At 52.0% G+C, this 19,404-nt stretch overlaps 1 protein-coding gene across 4 annotated transcripts in view; it reads left to right on the forward strand.

The window, feature by feature from the left end:
* The window catches only part of NTM (neurotrimin), a 389,377-nt gene that overhangs the window by 223,789 nt on the left and 146,184 nt on the right, over positions 1-19,404 (forward strand). For 2 of the 4 annotated variants that reach the window (XM_036397396.2, XM_036397399.2), the window contains exon 1: positions 18,673-19,049. In XM_036397396.2, coding sequence (XP_036253289.1) covers positions 18,883-19,049 — 167 coding nt within the window. In that variant the 5' untranslated portion in view covers positions 18,673-18,882. Of the gene's footprint in view, positions 1-18,181; positions 18,566-18,672; positions 19,050-19,404 lie in introns of those variants that run through there. The other 2 variants (XM_036397400.2, XM_036397397.2) reach the window with 2 other exon arrangements.

Raw genomic sequence — 19,404 nt, forward strand, 5'->3', positions numbered from 1 at the left:
AGGGAAATTTTTTCTGCTTGGCTATTCAGAAAGTGCCCCCCAGTCAGGAGGGAAGGGGGAGAGTCCCCAGGGAGGGAGCGCTGGCGCCGGCCGCAGCGCAGAGATGGGATGTTAATGGAGGTGATGAAGGGAAGGATCTTTAGCAAACACAAGAGGTCAACCTGTTGACCTGAGCCAGCTCTCTCCTGGCCCTACAATCTGTACAGTGCCATGATAAATTCCACTTCCCTGACTTTACTGCGGGTGCTTTATCGCTCGACTTAATGGCTGGGAAATGTCTTCACTTGACTGCTCCGTTCAGATGAGAGGGCTGTCTGTGATCCTCGGGCTTCAGCAACAATTCACTGCCTGCAAAGGGATGATGCCTTTTTATTATCTTCCCTCTCAGAGCCTGGACTCGAGGTCCTGGCTCCTCTTTGCCACTGATTTTTCCCTTTCTGACCTCGTTCCATCCCTGCTACCTTGCAGATTCTCACAAGCCGCCTCTGGGAGCACATGTTTGGAGTTTCCACCCTCTGAGTTCTGGCTTGGCAATGGTTCTATTCAGTCAGAGGCAGGGGGGTGGTGTGGGGCTCCCTGAGGGTCTTGTGACCCCTTTGGATTCCAGCCTGGAGAGCAGGAGTCAGGTGTGGAGGAGGGTGCTGGCAGCAGATGTGTCTGGTACAACCAGCCCTCCTGTTTTTATTGCAGGTCTCAGTGGTCTCATCAGAGTTGATGTTTTCTTTAATGTTACGGGCACCGTGCAATTGCAGAGGAATCCAGGCTTTGGGTGAGCAGCAGCTTTGAGATGCTGGGGTTGCACAAAAAAATATGGAAATACATCTGCAATCTGCCAGCTAATAAACCCAGATCATCTTAATTATGACTGCTTTTATTTTAGAGGTCAAAGTGAAGGCTTGCAGGGGTCTAATTTGGAGCAGTGGAGCTATGGAGGTGCTCCCAATGGGAATTTTGGAGGAGTCTGGTGCTGTGCTGTGCTGGGTTGCGGTGATGGAGGGGTGGCCCTGTGTTGCAGGGAGCTTTGACTCATTCCTGGAGGGAGCCAGCAGTGCTGGAAGCTTTTATTTAAGGCAGTAAGGGAGAGATGGTGTTTGAGGCAGAGCCAGGGCTGTGGATGTGCCCCTGGGCTGGGCTGAGCGCCGTGTCCCGGAGCGATGCCGCAGGGCGGGGGCACTGGCAGCGCCCCTCCAGCTGCCCCCAGGCTGTGCTCCCCACAGAGCCTCCGGCTTTCCTTGGATAAATGCTGAAGGAATGTGTGTCCCTTTCTGGGGGCTGTTAGAGTGAACTGTGAGCAGGCAACGGGAGCAGCAGAGGAGCTGTTGCCATCAGCGGCTTTTTGTTTATCTGATCCAAAGGTTCCTGCTGTGGATGTGGCTGGAGCTGTCCCTGCTCTTCCCCGTGGGTGCAAATGGAAATGTGCAGGCTCCTGGTGCCTCTGTCTGCGTGGAGGGACACAAGGGAGGCTGATACAAGAGGGATTTTCCTGTGTCCACCTGTGCTTTTGTATCTGCATCCTTTTGCTTTGCTCCGTTTGCTCATTCCCAAGCAGCATGGAGATGGAGAAAGCCGCCTTTGGAATCCTGGCTGTGAATCCCAGAATGGTTTGGGTCAGAAGGGACCTTAAAGCTCACCTAATCCAATCTCCTGCAGTCATCAGAGACATCTTCAACCAGACCAGATCAGTCAGAGCCTGTTGGTCTTCCATCAATGTACATTTCTGCACAGAAAGTGCCTTTATTGCAAAATTCCTGGGATGCTTTTAACTTTTATCCAGAGAAATTGATTTTCCATTGGGCAAATCTAAATCTAGGTGATTGCCTGGAAGGAGCTCAGTGGTTCAGTTGTCTGATGGCTAGGCCAGGAGTTGTCCCTGCTGGCCAGGGAGACTTGCTGGGACGCAGTGGGAAGCACCAAACCCCAAAACCCCAAACCCTAAAACCCACTGGAAGCAACTTGCCATATTCTGTCCCATCTACAGGACACAGATTACTCTTTCAGGAGCAGGGAGTTAGCTGGAATGTCCTTGTATTAGGTAAACGGGGGGAAAAATAATCTCTTCCATGAAAATTTTACTTTTTGGAAAGTTCTGCTGAGATGGGAAGTTAGAGGATATTTTCTTTTTTATTCAAACATATATAGACATATATATATATACACACACACATATATTTGAGTTTCAGCAGCTTTCCATTTCCTAGTCAGCTCTCTGTGTGATACCATTTCTGCAGGCACCAGATGACTTTTTTCCCCCTCAGGAAATTTTCTAATATCAATTTAATTTTGACTCTCACAGCTGCATCTATTCCGTGGGGAACCTCCTCTACGGCCTCGCCAAGAAAGTGTTTCCTCTTAGCTGCGAGTTCATTTTCCAGCTTTAAAACATCATTCAGTCATTCCTAATGAAAGGTATAATCAACTTTAAGGCTCCATGGCTTAGCTGAGCCCCTAATGGAGATGAGGATCATTCCTGTAAGATCATTCCAGCAATGGCTCAGCCCTTATTTCCCATGGCAGCTGTGCTTGGCACCTTGCAGAGGATGGATTTCAGTGGATGAAACTGCACCCAGAGGGATTAGAGCCAGTCCACGTGGATGCAACTCTGTGAGTTGCTCCCTTGGGATGCATTCTGGCATCCCACAGGGATTTGCTCCTTCTCTTTCGTTGTGGCTCCACAAATCCTGCGCGGCTTCTGCAGGAGCAGATGATAAAGAATTTGGTCCAGCTTGACTTAAAACAAAGAAAAAGAAGGAAAAAACCAAACCCAAACAGCAAAAAAAATCCCAGCAAAAACACAGTTTGTGTCCCATCTGATTGTATTTCCATGCCCACGTCTGCTCTGTGTAAATGTTTTGGGAGCACCAAAGGGGAATTGTCTTCATTTTCTGTGCTATGCTGTGCAACAGGAAGGGCTGGGGTTATTCCAGACCCTGCTGGACTCCACCATGGACACAGTTCTGTACATCCCTTCCTGTGCCCATCTGCTGGGGAAATATGAATGCAAATAGCAGCAGGAAAACAGGATCAGGGGGAAGGAGGGAGCAGTAGGAGACCTGCGAGGAACATCAGGGCTGGGCTGGGCTGGGCTGGGCTGCCTTGGGGATGGGGTAGTGTTAAATAAGGTCATGGAGCACTGGAACTCCAAATGGGACCCCGTGGAGCAGGGTGGGATTTGTTCCATTGAATGCTTACCCAGCCTTGTGGAACAGGAACCTTGAGCTGGTCTGGGTGGAGGAAAACCCTGGAAATCATGGAACAGGATGGAATGGAAGAGAAAGAGAGAGGAGAGGAGAGGAGAGGAGAGGAGAGGAGAGGAGAGGAGAAGAGAAGAGAAGAGAAGAGAAGAGAAGAGAAGAGAAGAGAAGAGAAGAGAAGAGAAGAGAAGAGAAGAGAAGAGAAGAGAAGAGATTAATTGAAAATAGAATCAGAGAATAGAATAGAATAGAATAGAATAGAATAGAATAGAATAGAATAGAATAGAATAGAATAGAATAGAATAGAATAGAATAGAATAGAAAACAGCGGAATGGAATAATTTAGGTTGGAAAAGCCCTGTAAGATCACTGAGTCCATCCTTTTCCCCAGCACTGCCACACCCACCACTTAACCAGCTTTACACAGCTTTTAAATTCCTCCAGGGACGGGATTCCACCGGTGCCCTGCTGCCAGAAAAAAAAAATTCCCTGGGGACCCAGGGATATTCAGATGTGCCACAGGGGAAGGGCTGTAGGGATGAATCCACCCCTCAGCCAGGGCTGGGTGCTCTCCCTGCAATGGGTTATTAAGTTTCCCCCTCCCTGTTCAACCCTAAAGTAGCTTATAAGGCATCAAAATGACAGAAATTTGGAAATAAGCAAAACCTCCAAGTCCTCCATCTCTCTCCCCAGAGGAAAAACCCAAACAGATGAGCCAACAGAAATTTTTAATTGAAATGTTTGGGTACAAATTACCTGACAATCCAAACAGAGGAGTTTGGAACCAGCGCTGAGCTTCTCGTTCAGAAAATATTGAAGCGACCTGACACTTTCAGAACTCCTCATAAAGCTTTGGAAGTGAAAAATTAATCCGGAGTAACCTCTTTCTCTGCTTTCCCAAAGCAGATTGGCTTTTGATGGATGCTTTTACCTCCTCAATAGATCCCAAGCAGCCAAGTCTGGCTCTTCCTCATTCTGTGGTGCGAATCCCTGGAGCATCAGAGAGTGGGAATGCACCTGGGGCTGCTCAGGGTGTGAGTGATTGCTCTGGATACCTGGAGCATTTCCATTCCTACCCCCTCTCCTTTTGCTCTCCCTGTCAGTCCACGTCCATCATTCCTTCTTGCAGCAGTCAGGTGTCTGTTGCTGCTGCCTTTTATCCCTCTGGATCTACCTCGTGGGATTAGGCAGGGAATGGAGAGTTGTAGTATATAATAGCAGGGCTGTAATTACCTGATGAATACAGTGTAATTACACCGTGGTAAAGCTTTTGGATAACCTCACCACCTCCCACTTGTCCCTATAACTGGAATTTCACTACATTTCAGCTCTTAACGTTACCTCCATCTCCAAAATTGTGGCTTTGGCTTCCTGGTCACCATGGAAGGGTATTTATAACATTCAGTGGCACCACTGATTTTGCACTTACACTTTAATTAATTTGCAGCCATGGAGCCTTGAAGTTGTAGGAGTAGAGTGAAAATTGCAGGTGTGGGAAGCAGAGCTGTGGTGTAATCACACCACAATTGCTGGGCAATCACACCCCGCAAGCTCTACATAAAGCCACATTAAAGTTTTGGTGGGGACTTCCCTGGGGTCTGTTGGCATGGGTTTGGGTGGGCAGAGGGATCTGAGCTGCTGCAGATTCCTCTGGCCTGGTGCAGGCAGGTTGGACTTCTCACCCTCTACAACTCCCTGACAGGAAGGTGCAGGCTGGTGAGGGTCAGCCTCTTCTCCCAGGGTACAGGGACAGGACAAGAGGACACAGCCTCAAGCTGTGCCAGAGGGGTTCAGGTTGGACATCAGGTGGAATTCCTTCATGGGAAGGGTTGTTGAGCATTGCCCAGGGAGGTTTGGAGTCCCCATCCTTAGAGGTGTCCAAGGAACACCTGGACATGGCACTCAGTGCTCTGGGCTGGGTGATAAGTTGGGGATTGGTCACAGGTTGGGCTTGATGACCTTGGAGGGCTTTTCCAACCTTAATGATTCTGGGATTCTCTGAATGCTCTGACTCTCCTTCAGTTAGCAGCTGTGGAACAGCATTTCCCCTGATCCATCCTGCTTGCACCTTCGAGCCCCTCAGCCCAGCCTGGATGTGGCCTGGTGGCACCACTCAGCAAACTTCATCTTGATGAGTGACCTGAAGCTAATCACCACCCTCCTTGCCCATTTCCATCCCTCTGACTCCAGTAAAACCAGCCCAGCCATTTCCCTGCCTTTTGGAGCTGCTATTTGGGATACACAACAAGCACTGTAACAGAATGGATTTTTATTATTATTAGGCTCCCAGTGCCTGTTTCCCTGTCAGTGTAACAGGGCTAATGAAATGTCCCCACCACACATGGGGCTTGGAAGAACAATTTGGGCGGATCTCTGCAGCATTTGGAAGAGGTGGAATGCTGGTTGTTATTTATTTCAGATCTGGTTTACTTAGCCCTGGGTTTATTGAGTCTCCCACTCGCAAATGCTGACCACAGCTCCCAGCGCTGTTCCTGGTGCCAGGGATCCTTCCTGCTGCCTCTGAGTTGCCAGCTGGACTTGTTGTGGACTCCAGCTCAGGCCAGTGGGCCAGGTTCATCCCTGGTGTGCCATCATTGACTTTAATTGAGCTACCCCAGGGAGGAATTTGGCCCGCTCTGGTTGTGAGCTGTGCACTGATGCCAGGCAAAAAGCACAGTGGGTGCCAGCAGGGGCTGTGGCAGCCCCAGTTCAGTGTGGGACAAAATTCCTGCACCTCTGTCTGCGGTGTGACACCAGCACCCAGTGATGGGCAGGGAAAGGGGAATTCAGCAGCACATTCCTTACAGGACTTCACCTCTCACGGGGTTCCAGATTTCATCTCCCTGTCTTGTTCCCTGACTTCCTGGAGGTAAACAGAGAGAAAAAAAGCAAGAAATGAAAAATGGGCAGTGGATCCCTAGGAGCTGCTGCTCTCAGACCCTCTGGCTCAGACCCAATTTGCTCCTTACATGCTTGTAACTGGCATCAGAACACATGCAGAGAAGCAAACCCTTGTTTCCTGGTGGCAAGGTTTATTCTTGTTTTACTCAGGATCCTGGGTGCCACAGCCCCAGCATCACCTGGGTGGGTGACAGTCACTCCTGCAGCATCACCTTGGCCACCCCCAGGCAGTGCTGGACCCTGCCCATATCCCAAATCCTCTTCCATCACCTCCTGCACACTGCCTGGAGGCAGCCGCTTCCCAGGGAGAGAATTCAGCTGCCTGGTTCAAAGCAGAGGGAAAGTTTCCATGCTGGCAGATCTGGGGCAGAATTTTAAGAGTGTCTGAATTTCCTCCCGCTCTGTCTGAAGTGAGGCACATCCAAGGATGCAGCCCTCAGCTTTCATCTGCCTCACCACAGGCACTGTGAGCTGTTCTCCTCTGAATCCGCTCCCCCGGCTTTGGATTTCCTGGGGTGTTTTAGAGAGTGGCTCTGGCTTGCTAAATGCAGGGGCATTCTAAAAAAAATACATATAATTAACTCTAAATGCAAAAAAAAAGTGGGTTTTAGTGCGTCCTCCCACCTCAGACTGCTGGCATGGGGTTGGTTCTGTGATGGAAAGAGGTGGATGTTGTGATGAGATGAGGTGGGTGCATGATGGGATGAGGTGAGAGCAGTAATGGGATGAGGTGGGTGTTGTGATGGGATGAGATGAGAACAATAATGGGATAAGATGGGTGCTAGGATGGGATGAGGTGGGTGCTGTGATGGGATGAGGAGGGCATTGGGATGGGGTGAGGTGTTGCCATGATGGGATGAGGTGGATGAGGTGGGTGCTAGGATGGGATAAGGTGGGTGCTGTGATGGAAAGAGGTGGATGTTGTGATGGGGTGAGGTGGATGCCTTGTTTGAATGAGTTGGGTGCATGATGGGATGAGGTGAGAGCAATAATGGGATGAGATGGGTGCTAGGATGGGATGAGGTGGGTGCTGTGATGGAAAGAGATGGGCATTGGGATGGGGTGAGGTGTTGCCATGATGGGATGAGGTGGGAGCAATAATGGGATGAGGTGGGTGCTAGGATGGGGTGAGGTGGATGTTGTTGTGATGTGTTATGATGGGATGAGGTGGGTGCTGTGATGGGATGAGCAGGGCATTGGGAAGGGGTGAGGTGTTGCCATGATTGAATGAGGTGGGTGCCAGGATGGGGTGAGAGGGATGCTGTTGTGATGTGTTATGATGGGATGAGGTGGGTGCTATGATGGGATGAGGTGAGAGCAATAATGGGACGAGGTGGGTGTTGAGGGTGATGAGGATGGGGTGAGGTAGATGTTGTGATGTGTTATGAGGGAGCTGCTGGGTGCAGAGGAATTCATCTGTGGCTCACACAGCCGGAGATTTGCATCTCCCACCATGTCCTCTGCCACCCTGTCATTCTCAGCCCTTCTCCTCCCTGGGGGCTGTGAGGCCCTTTTGTAGCCATCGCTGCACATCTCAGGTTATCTCAGGACACAGGGTGCAGGGAGCAGCAGGTTTGATGACAGCAGGGACACACATGGAAAAGCTGTGGTGCAAACAGTTGGAAACTGATAACTAGCAGTGATGCCTTTGCCAGGAGAAGAAAAAAAAATGACTGTAAATTTGCTTTGTTTTGATATTCAAATACTCCTTTCTGTGTATGTGCTAATGGGTATGCTGGTGTTATGGCATTATTAGAACAAAATATTCAGATGATTCCTAACAGAATTTGTGTTTCACAAGCTACATGGAAATGTTGGCTTGGAAACTGGAGTAGTGTTAGAAGACTGTTTCTCCAGGGGGTAATAACTGGCCCGAGCTGCTCTGCAGTGTTGGGGGTTGGAGTGTGGGATCCAGGTGAATTCTCCCAGGAATCCCTGCTAGACAGTGCTTCCCTCCCCAGTATGAAAGGAGCACCCTAAATACAGATCAGGGGGAGCCTCAGCCCCTCCTGCCCTTGATCCCTTTTCCTCATGTGTTTCCCAGCTTTGTGGGATGTGAAAGGCTGTTTTGAAAGGACAGCTCTGCTGCTGCTGTGTAATGGCTCAGCTGAACCCGGGGCAGCATCTCCCAAGATCTCCTCTGGCTCCATCTGCTCTGTGCCTGGATTCCTCAGCTGAGGCCAGGCTGAGGCTCTTAGTTCTTCATTCCCACCGAAATGAGCAGCAAATCAATGCAGGCCTAATAAAAGATGATTGGGAATTGCTAATAGGAGTGTGGGAGGGCAGCCCTGCCTCCCAGAGCCAAGATGAGTATGGATTTTCCTGTGCCAGGGACTGTAAATGCTTCTGAGCTCCCCAGGGAGCCCTGGATGCTCACCCTCTCCCTTCACCCTCATCATTCTCCCACTGCCTTTAAAAGGAGCCTGGCAAAGGCAATTAGCTAGGTTAATTAGCTGGAGGTGGCAGGGAGGGCTCAGCCTGGGTGGGATGGGACAGGGTGTGTGGTGAGGCAAGGAGCCCCTTGGCCAGGGGCAGGGTTAGATTGGATATCAGGAAGAAATTCCTACCTGTGGGTGTGGTGAGGCCTTTGCACAGGTTTCCCAGAGGAGCTGTGGCTGTCCCTGACCTGGATGTGTCCAAAGCCAGGTTGGACAGGGCTTGGAGCAACCTGGGACAGTGGAAGGTGCTCATGGTGGGAGGTTCCTTCCAACCCAAACCATTCTGGGATTTTATGATAAGAGCATCTGCCCTGCTCAGAGTTTGGTCCCCATCCCCAGTACCTGTGCAGGGGCAGGAAGGGGAGAAACAAGGTCAGAGAGTGGGAGCACAGTTAGAAGGTTCTCACTGCCTTGCTGCTGGGCTCCCGCTCCAGCTCCTGTAACTGCTATCTCCAGCTTGCCCTGTTTATGGACTCACATCTCCCTCCAGCCCCCATGGTCCCAGCACCCCAGAGGCTCCCGATCACCAAGAGATCAGCACCAATAAACTCAATAAACTCCTTGCTTTGCTCTGCACTCGGCAGCCAAACCCCTCCTGCCCTTCACGTTGGTGCTGCTGGGGGATGATGTATGAAATCCAAGTCGGTTTGATTCATTCGAGTTGTGTTCACCTTGCAGAACAGGCTGTCACCAAAAATAATAAACCTCCTTGTTTTAATGCCTGGAGAGGCTGTTGGACGAGCAGCAGGACAGGTTTAGATCCTCTTCCAAGGAAAAGGACGCTTTTGAGAAAGACGGATTGCGAGCCACGGGATGGCTGCACGAACGGTAAATAATAATTAGAGCTGTGCCTGGAGGCTGCATGGGGAGCAGGGGCCTGTCAGGCTTCCTGTGCCACTGTTGTTCTGGACAGGACAACTCCTGACCCATGGCCTGTAAGGTCTAAATGGTGCTGCCAAGAGCAGGGGGCTGGCAGTGCAGGGTGAAGTGACGTGTCCCTTGTCACCCAGGAGAGAGGTGGCACAGCCCTGAGCGTGCAGCTGCTGCTTTGTGCAGGGATGGGGACAGGGTGGCTGCAGTTCATCATCCCTTACATCCACAGGCCTTTGCAAGAAGAGGAAAAACCCTGCTGGGCAGCTCTTTACCCCCTGATTTATAGTTCATCCCTTGAATTTTTCTCAAAGGACAGCACAGTCCTTCCCTGAGCTCACGCCTGCTTCCAGGAGGAATTTTCTTTGGAGTAAATGCACCAGCACAATATCCACTGAGGTTGCATCCTCATCTCTCTCCTTTTTGGACAGCAACTCAGATTATGTTGCCTGTCTTTGCCTGGCACCAGAGCTGCCTCCAGCAGGGTGCTGGGTGCCCCCAGCACAGCCCCTTGGTCCCTCTCCCTTGGATGCTCTGCTTTCTCCTGCCTTGGGATGTGGTGCCCAAAGCCCCATCCTCCTCCATGTCCTGGAGCAGCCCACACGTGCACATGGCATTGAGGCAAAGAAATATTAATGGGGGGAAAAGTTAAGCACGTTTATTGAACTGCAAAGAAGGTTGTTTTTACATCCCTTTATTGGAATATAAAGACAGCTTTTATAACCTTTTAAAGGGGCATAAAAGCAGCTTGGAGACCAGAAACCTCGCTCCAGTGGAAGGCAGGGGAAGGGAAAGAGAAAGGGAAAGGAGGAGAGCAAACATCTGCCACATTCTGAGGTTAGGAGTAGCTGGGGGGCTGGCTGGAGCTGCTGGGACCCCAGGTCTGAGGTGGTTGTGGTGTCACCTCTTTCGGGGAGGTTTGCAGCCCTCACTGCTGCCCACAGCCCTGCTCCTGGGCTGGGACTGTTCCTCCCCTCCAAGGGCAGAGCCCTCACAGGAGAGGGAGGTGTTGGACTTAATGAACTCGCCTCTTTCATTTTTCTCCCCAGTCTTCTGTGGATAAATACTGCCTTGGCTTCTCTCCTCCTGGAACAAGGGAGGAGGGGATGTGTAAAGGTCTGGCCTTGAGGCTGGAAGGAAAGTTTGCTCTGTGACTGCTCCAGCCTCTCTGGGGCTTCTGGGTAGGCCAGCTCACAGCCTCAGTGGCCCAAAAAGCATTGCTTAATTTGGGATCTGGGACTGGCACACTCGTGGCTGTGATATCCTCTGTCCCCCTGATGCCTTCAGTATTTTGGGACAGGCACAGGGGTGTGCTGCAATCCCTCTCCTCCACAGCACAGGGCTCGCTGCCTCCTTGCCCACCCAAATCAGCAGGTCCAGCTGCTCTTGGGGTGTGGTTGAGAGCAGCACCTTCAAGTCCAGGAGGAAGCTCCTTCCAGCCCCTCCAGAGCTCCTGGAGAGCGCTCTGAAGGCATTTGGCATTGCAGGTGGGTAGAGCCCAACCAGCTCCTCCTGGCACACTCCTCCCAGGACAGAGCTGGATTTTCTCCACCCAGTGGGGGAGATGAGCCTTTCCCTTTGCCGTGTTCCCTCAGCGGTGGCTCTGACACGACATTAAGAGAGGAGAGTGACCTTTCCACCAGTCTGCAGCTGCGGGGAGGGGAGAGCTGAGCCCTGTCTGCAGCAGGGCACCGCTGGAATACGGATGGGTCACGGGGCTCCCTTATCTCCACACCATCTCCCAAATAATAATCTTCCCCAGATAATGTTGTAGGGCTGTAAAGAGGACGGGAGCAGGAGCAGCTGCTTCTAATTTCACTTCATGGGGAGGGAGGCGATGCTGAGAGCACCCCGCACTCTCGGCACATATTTTTCATCATTATAGGCAGAAATGCCAGAGCTCTGACAGATATTAATGCAGTTCACACCGGGAGAAAATCTTCTTTCCATCAGGCTCCATGTGCAGCAAGAGGGCAGTGCCATTTGCAGCCCTAGGGAGGATGTGTTTGAAAGGTGATGTGTTTTTTACCTGGGAATTTTTCTTCCCAGCCAAAGTTCCGTTTGGAGAAAGGGCACCTGAGCCCATCCCACTGAGGGCTGTGGGATCACTCTTCACTGACCTGGCTGAAGGTGCATTTGCAGCAGTGCTGGGAGTTAATCTGGATTTTGTAGTAACTCAAATTCCCCTCTGCTGGCTCCGTCGTGGCTGTGTGTCACCACGGGGGTGTGATTGTCCCATGGAGCAGTTTTGTGACCTGGGCTCCCATCCTCCCCTGACCCACAACGATGCTGTGAGGTTTTCAGGTTTTCAGACTTACCCCACAGGGAACTGCACCTCCTTGCACCCCTCAGCCTCCTTTTATTTGCTTATCCCACTAAATATTCATCAGTAACATTTAAGACAAAGGAAAGAGATAATTACAAGGGGAGAGTTTTTTTGCAGTATTAAAGGTTAACAGAATTCTTGGCATTTGTGCCTTGTCGATCTCCATGTAATTATGCTCATTTCCCAGAATTCAGAGGCGACTGTGCCTGTTAACGCTCAAAGATGGTACCCCGGGAATTAAATTTATGAGATCATTTCTCAAAATCTTCAAATTCAAACCAAGCATCTTGCTTAATGGCATGACTATTATTAATATTATTCTTGGATGCAGAGAGCCAGTGAGGGTCAGAGGACCGGTGGCAGAACTCAAACTGATACAGGCAGACGGCGACGAGCCTGGAGGTTTTTCCCAAGGAATGTACTCGAGCAATTTGGCAACTTCAGAGAAGCAGGCTGGCAAAAGATGGGTGCTGATCTGGGGTGAAAATGGGAAAAAGCCCATTTTGGGCAGCAGCTGGTGGGGACTCAGAAAGGACAGCTTGGTTTGGAGGTGGCTGCTCCCAGTCTGGAGGCAGGTGCAGGCAATAGGGAGATCAGGAGAGGCTGATTCCAAGGATGCAAAACACCTGGCAGTGGGCTGGGCTTTCACCCAGCACAACTGAGCACACTCAGTCTAAAAGAGGGATTTTAGGGGCTCTGCTCTTGCTATTTGCTTTTTGTTGAAGGTGGTCATCTAAACTGAGGTATGTGCTCCTCCTCTGTTGTTTGCTTCCCCTGGTTTTGTAGGGACTGAGCAGTTTTCTGTTCAGAAAGGGTTTGGGGGGGAAACTGAGATGGAGAGGGTGGAACTGCCAGGCTTTTTGCTGCTCCCTGCAGTTGAGGCTGTGTGCGATATCCAGATGGGCTGGGCAAGGCTTGGCTCAGTGTGTTTGCCTTGGGACCATCCCAGGAGGAGGTGCAGCAACTCTTGGAGCTGCTTTTCCAAACAGTTAACCAGCACAGAGCCCCCAGACTGTGGGCAGAGCCTCAGAGGGGGTAGAACCTTGTGTTTTCACATTTAAGGGAGCCGTGCTGGAGCTGTCAAATATCCATGGTGAGATCTGAGGAGTGTCTGGCTTTGCTTTTCAGCTCATTCAGCTTTTTCCCCTTTTCACTGACTGCAGGGATTGAGTTGTAGAGCTCTGGGTTAATGTCACACACTTATCAAATGCCATTAGATGGATAATGACACGGCTTTATCCCACATCATCACTGTCCCTGGCACCTGAGCCAATCAAACTCTGCTGGAGATGCAGAGTCTGTATCAAAGAAGTTCTTTGGGCTGTTCATACAGCAGCATAAGCTCACAAGGAAGCCATGAGAAACAGATTTATGTGAAATCAATATTGATTTGTACCAAGGATCAATCCCAGTTCATAATTCTCACGTTGCCAGTGTGGCTTGGTAGCTCTTTGATCAGTTTTTTAACTCTCTGCATAGATGTTTGATATGGAGCCTGGACCTGCAGAGGTGTCACTCCATAAACGTGAGTGCCTGGCTGGGCTGCTGTGAAAGGCCCAGACACTGAGGGCTGTGGGAGAAAGGACCAATCCAAAGGGGAAAGTGAGGCCTTGAGGGCTGCTCTGCATCCTCCTGATCCCAGCTGCAGCACTGCCTGGCCCCTCTGCAATGTACAAACAACCCCAGCATGGTTTGGGTTGGAAGGGACCTCAAAGCTCACCCAGCCCCAACCCTGGGGCTGGGGACACCTTCAGCAGCCCAGGCTGCTCCATCCAACCTGGCTTTGAACACTGCCAGGGATGAGATATTGAGCGTCAGGAAAATTAACCCACAAATACCAGAGGCTGATGTCCAAAAAGGAGACAGAGCAGTCCTGGAACTTTATTCCAATCAAGGCAGAGGCCATGGGGCATTCCCCTGGGGTCTCTCCAATTTTTGGAGAGACCCCAGGGTCTCTTTTTATCCCAATTTGCAGCCACATTTCCCTTCTCTCTTTCCCCATTTCTGAGGTACTTGAGAGGTTCAGACTTCCTGATACACCTGATACTAGAGATTCCCCTCTAATGTATAACTCTCCCTTTTAATTTTTAATTCTTATGGAATTTAGAGGTTTTTCTTCCCCATTATTTCTTTCATCTTCCAATATCTAATTTCATTGATCAGCAAACCTAAAGTTTATTTGCAAAAGGAAACCTCTTTATCCATTCATCAATCAGTGGAATCCTTCCCATTGTTTCTTTTCTGTCCCAGTGCTGGCTTTATCCACCAGCACCCCCACAGCTGGTTTGGAAAGACAAATCCACTGTTCCTCTCATTGAGTATCCTCAAGGATGCTGCTGTGTATTAGGGCTGGCAGTGCTCTGTGGGGCATTTTGGCTTTCCTTGGGTGGGTTCAGGTTACCTGGTGAGGTGGTGCAGGGAGATCAGCCCTGTGCTGGCTTTTGCAGCACCAGTTTGGGGCAGATTTGCAGCCTTTTCCAGGGCACCTGCTCCTCCAGCCCCTTGGCTGAGGCTTTGCAGCTCTGCTGAGGGTGCCCTGGAAGGAGTTAATTCGTGCTTGAAAATTCCAAAGTCCCTGAGCACGATGAGAGCAAGCGACAAACCCGAGCCCAGCAGTTTTTTAAAGGGCAAACAAAATGTTCTTTTTTTTTTTTTTTTTTACTGCGAGGCACTTGGTGCAAAGTGCAGGCAGAGCAGGGCAGCGTGGCTTTAGGGGAAGGCTCCCAAAAGCACATTTTATTGAAATTTAATAGGATGGTTCCTGTAAGTTTATCTAAACTGCAGTTAAATATTAACAGCGTCTCTAGCAGGGATTAATGGGGTCTCCTGCGTTGTTTTTAAGCACCGTGAGGAGGGTGCTGGGAGTCCCTGCCTGGGAGGGATTGAGCGCCCATGAGGATGCTGCTTGCATTCCAAAACCTGCCCCAGAAACAGCCCCGAACAGGCGATTCCTGCAGCTCGGAGCGGGAATGCCTTTGGGGCGAGAAGGGCTCCGAACGGCTCCGGCCAAGTAAGGCTCCCAATTATTGTTCTTTAATTGGGGCCACCGCTAACGAGGGCATAAACGAGGCAGTGAGCGGAGTTAGAGCCCGCGTCCTTTGTGGCTTCGGTGAATGGCTGTGGACACGGAGAGCTCAGCAGTTATTCAGGAAAAGCTCCCCCGGACTCGTGTGTCATTCACCTGACGAATGCCAAGGAAATTAAGCACTTTTTGTGCAACTCGGAGCTTATTGGAGAATAATGTGGTATGCGATAGCACGGCTGCCGTTGTAAAATCGTGTTTTCATTCGGAAGGAACGAGAGTGTCTCGAGCATAAATTACGTTTCTGATCATATTTGGCCGTTTCAGATTAAAAATAAATTTCCACTTTGGGGCTATAGATTGCCATCTATCAACTCCCTGAAAAGGGAAAAAAAGGAATTAAAAGGAAAATCTGGCTGTACGAATTGCCTTGCTATGACCTACTTATTGAAAGTAGTTTTTTGTTCTCCAGGAATGAAATCCATTGGTGTGGGGAGGTGTAGGATTGTGTGGATATAGGTTTGCAGACAGGTCTGCAGGATGGGAGGATCTTTAATTTGGACCTGCAAGCAGCTACAATAAAATAGAAGACAGAGTCCTGCTGGAGACTTCGGAGGAAGCAGGAGAAAATGCAGCGATGTTGTTGTTTCCCTTGATAGAGGAACTTGAACTGCGAATTTGCATCTGATTATCGGCCTTTGGGACCAGATCTGCAGATTAGCTGCTTAAGGCTTGGTTCTGCATGAAAAGCCCGAGACTGGGGTAGTGTTTGCTGGGAGGGTCCTTGCAGAAGGAGTCGAGGTCCCTTGCAGCAATCCAAATGCCACCATTCTTCCCTGTGGGACATTTTTGGGACTGATTTGCTCCCTGCTCTGCCTCTGAACTCCTCCTCCCCAGCTATCCACAGAGATGCTCCTTTGGGAAGCAAACCCCCAGGGCCTTGCTCCTTCTGACCCCTTCTCCATCCAGGCTTTCAGAGCATCCTCCCGTCCAGCTGCCATCTCCCACGGGGAAAATCCTTCTCCTGGCTCCATCCTTGTCGTGCATCACTTCCCACCCTGTCCAGCCCTTGCTGCTCCTGCTGCCCTGTTTGTGGTCTCTGCCAGGAGAGGGGGGCCTTTAGCCTTGCTGGGAAGGAGAGCAGTGAGATGGATACGGAGATAAAGACACACCTCGAACGTGCTGTGCTCGGCTCGTTGTGTTTGCCTCCTGCCTGTTGCTCGAAACGAGGAGGGGAAAAAAAAAAAGACTTTCACCTAAGTAGGAAGAAAGGGAAGAAGCTGAAAGCGAGAGGCTGTTTGGTGCTCAGATGGGCTCAGCCCGTGTGCAGCAAACTCTGCTGCTGCTGTGGTCAAAACCCAATGAAGGAAAAAAGACTCTCTCATCCCCAGAGAAGGCTACAAAGCTCTCTTTCTCTCGCTGCTGAACCTTCACAGCTGGACTCAGTTGCTGGCTCCACTGCTGCTGGAGCAACTGAATTATTTAAAGGAACCTTGATTTGGTTTTCTCTTTGCTGTTTTCCCGCGTTGTGTTTATTGTCTATAGATATTTTTATAGTCCGAAGCAATTACTGCTGTCAGAAAAGAGACGAGCTGTGACAGGCTGATTTATATGTACATTGTATGTATGCAAGAGAGGGAGGGAGAGCAGGGATTCTGCCGGGCTTTAGTATGCAGGAGCATATTGGATGTAAATTCCTTGGGATTTTCAAACAATGCTGCTGATGATCTCCTAACAGTGGGCCAAATTCAGCCCTGGCAAGGGCTGGAACAGCTCTGCAGGTCACATCTGCCCCAGCCTCGCGTGCTTTCAGTGCAGGGAGGTGTTTTTTAGCTCGTAATTTCAGATGCTCCTGGCGATGCGGGGCTGAATTCCGTGTTAAGAGGTTAACTGGCGGTGGTTATTGGAATCCCTCTGCTTTTGCTGACACAGGAGTTGGTCTCTGCCCATTCAAAGGAGCGGCCCCACAAAGAGCGAGCTCTTGTGTGATGGTGCTGCAGGTATCCCGGGGGGTCCCCATCCTGCCAGGGGTGCCTGGATGCCGCAGCCACCAGCAGGATTGCTGTGTTTTATTCTCTGCTGTCTTGTACCCAGCCCTGGACAGCCTTTTCCCCTGCCTCTGACGGTCTCTCCTTACGCAGTGAGGTTTCAGAGACCCCTCCCATGTCATTTGTGGCCCCAAAGGATCCGCTGAATGCGGCGTTCCCCCCTCCCTTGCCAGTTCTGACAGCCGAGTTCGCTGCGGGGATTAAAGTCCTTGTGCCAAGAGCTGGGCAAAGCTGCTGTTTCCTCTGGGAAAACACAGGGCTGGAGGCAGCACGTCCCACCAGCGCTAAATTCAAGGAGCAGAGAACCTTCAGACAAGGAAAAAGTAGAGAGACTTGCAGAGCAATCCCCTTCTCGTATGACCAGCCAGCATGCACAATAATAATAAAGCTTTATTTGATGGAGTGTTTCCTCTGCCCGGCACAGCTCATAATGTTTTAGAGATTAAATAGCACAGTTAGTGAATTAAGCAGTAGTTTACAGGGGATTCGGAGACTCCAGGGATTAGTAACGGGCTACGGATCCTTTCACATCTAGGTCACCGGTTTGAATCCAGCTCAGGTTGCCAGCAGCAAACTCAAAAACAACAAAAAAAAACCCCACAAAACAAACCCCACCACCCCACGTTGGTGCCGTGCAAAAGCTGCCGAGCACACGGTGGGGGAATGGAGGGAGGATTTTTGGGTAAGGCAAAGCAGGGAAGGCATTGGGCACAGCAAGGGCGGAGATCTGGTGTTCCCTGAGGCTGGGCTGTGACAGCTGGGGGGTTTGAGGGGTGCAGGACCCCAAGAGCTGTGATTTGACTGCTGCCTCCACGACTCTCTACTCTGAGGATGCTCCCCAGCACCTTTTTACCAGCATGGAACTGTGCCTGGAAATATTAATGTGTCTAGCCACTAGCGGAGGGAAGGAGGAATTACTCGGCATAAGCAAATGTGATATTTGTTAAATTATGAGCTGATAAAAAGTACACGGGGACCGTGCTTGCGGCTGGGGAGGAATTTGCCACTTAAGCTCACGCTGTGTTTGCGAGGTGCAGGGGACCAGGAGGACACGCTCCTGCCTCTCCTCATCATCACCTGCCTGGGGGGGAAGGGGGGGGATATTACCCGTGCCTCAGTTTCCCCTCTTGCACAGTGACTTTGCCGCCTGGGATGGGGAAGGTGCAGAGGTAGAGGAGGGCAAAGGGGAGAGTTGTGCGGCGCTGGTTGCGGGACACAGGTAAGCGCAGGGGGGAGAGAGAGAGGAGAAAGGAGCGGGGGGGGGGGGGTCTTGCCATGCCCCCGCAGAGCGCGGCGCGGCAGGGGTTAATGTGCGTGTCCTCCTGCGCATCCCGCCCCGCTGCCGCCCGCCCGCCCGCCCGTGTGCGGGGCTCGGGCCGTGCGGGAGCCGAGGCGCCGGGCAGCGCTGGAGCCGCTGCCATGACAACCCCGGGGATGCTGCCGGCCGGGGCCGGGGTGCTGCCGTCGCCGCCGCCCCCCCGCATCCCCCCCGCCCGCCGCTGAGGCCAGCCAGGGGCTCCGGCAGCCTGACATCCCCGCGTTCTGCATCCCGCCTGGAGCAGTCCCCTGGCAGCGGGGCGGGAGGAGAGGAGCTGCAGGGCATCCCGAAGGGTTTTGCCCGCTGTGCCTTCTTGCGCCTGGACACCTTTGCTAGCTCGCCTCGGGGGTGTTTTTTTGGGGTTTTTATTGGTTTTTGGACTGCCCCCGCCTCGGGACAAGCGTGCGGGAGTGGGGTACAGCCGGGCCCCCCCCGGCGCCTCCTCGCCCAAGTGAGCCTCGGACTGCTGCCCGAAGAACCGGCTCGCCCAGCACCTTTGCCACTTCTCCTCCTCCTCTTCCTCCTCCTCCCCCCGGCCCTCCCGTCCTCCTCCCTCGCCCGAGGACAGCGGGACTCCCTCCGATGCCGCTCGGCAGGCTCAGCGCTCGCAGCCAGCCTTGCCGGGGGCTCTCCTGATCTCCGTGGAGCTCCGCAGCGCTCGCCCCGGTGGTTTTGCTCCCCCCCATCCCTCCTCTCCACCCACCCCTTCCCCCTTTTCGCCTTGTCGGGTGTGTTTTTTGCCTGTTGGAAAAGTCCCCGCTGCCCAGGATGGGGGTCGGTGGGTGCTTGGCCCTGCCCTGGAGGTGCCTGGTCGTCCTCTGTCTCAGGCTGCTCTTCCTTGTGCCCGCAGGAGTGCCCGTGCGCAGCGGAGATGCCACCTTCCCCAAAGCCATGGACAACGTGACAGTGCGGCAAGGGGAGAGCGCCACGCTCAGGTAGGAGCAGCTGCACGGGGGCTTGGGGGGGTCGGGGGTGCTGCTTGCGTGGTGACTTTGGGGTCGTGACTCAGTTTCCCCGCGGGGGATGCGCCGTGCCGGCTGGCGGTGTGCGATGGTCCCGGGCAGCGAGCTGAGAGATTGGAGCGCCGGGGGATCGGGCTTGGGCTCAGCCCTCCCAGTTGTGTTCGGGAAAGTTACTGGGGGATGAAAAATAAGGGGATGTGGTTCCCTTTGGGCGTCCTGCCCCCCAACAGTGCGAGGCAGGGGCTCGGTTGCTGCTGTCGGTACCGTGGCTCGGGCACTTGGGCCGCGTTCGGTGCAGATGAATCCTGCTCTGCTCCTGGCATGCAGT

The sequence above is a fragment of the Molothrus ater genome, chromosome 22 (genome assembly GCF_012460135.2).
Source record: "Molothrus ater isolate BHLD 08-10-18 breed brown headed cowbird chromosome 22, BPBGC_Mater_1.1, whole genome shotgun sequence".
In the NCBI taxonomy this organism is placed as follows: Eukaryota; Metazoa; Chordata; class Aves; order Passeriformes; family Icteridae; genus Molothrus; species Molothrus ater.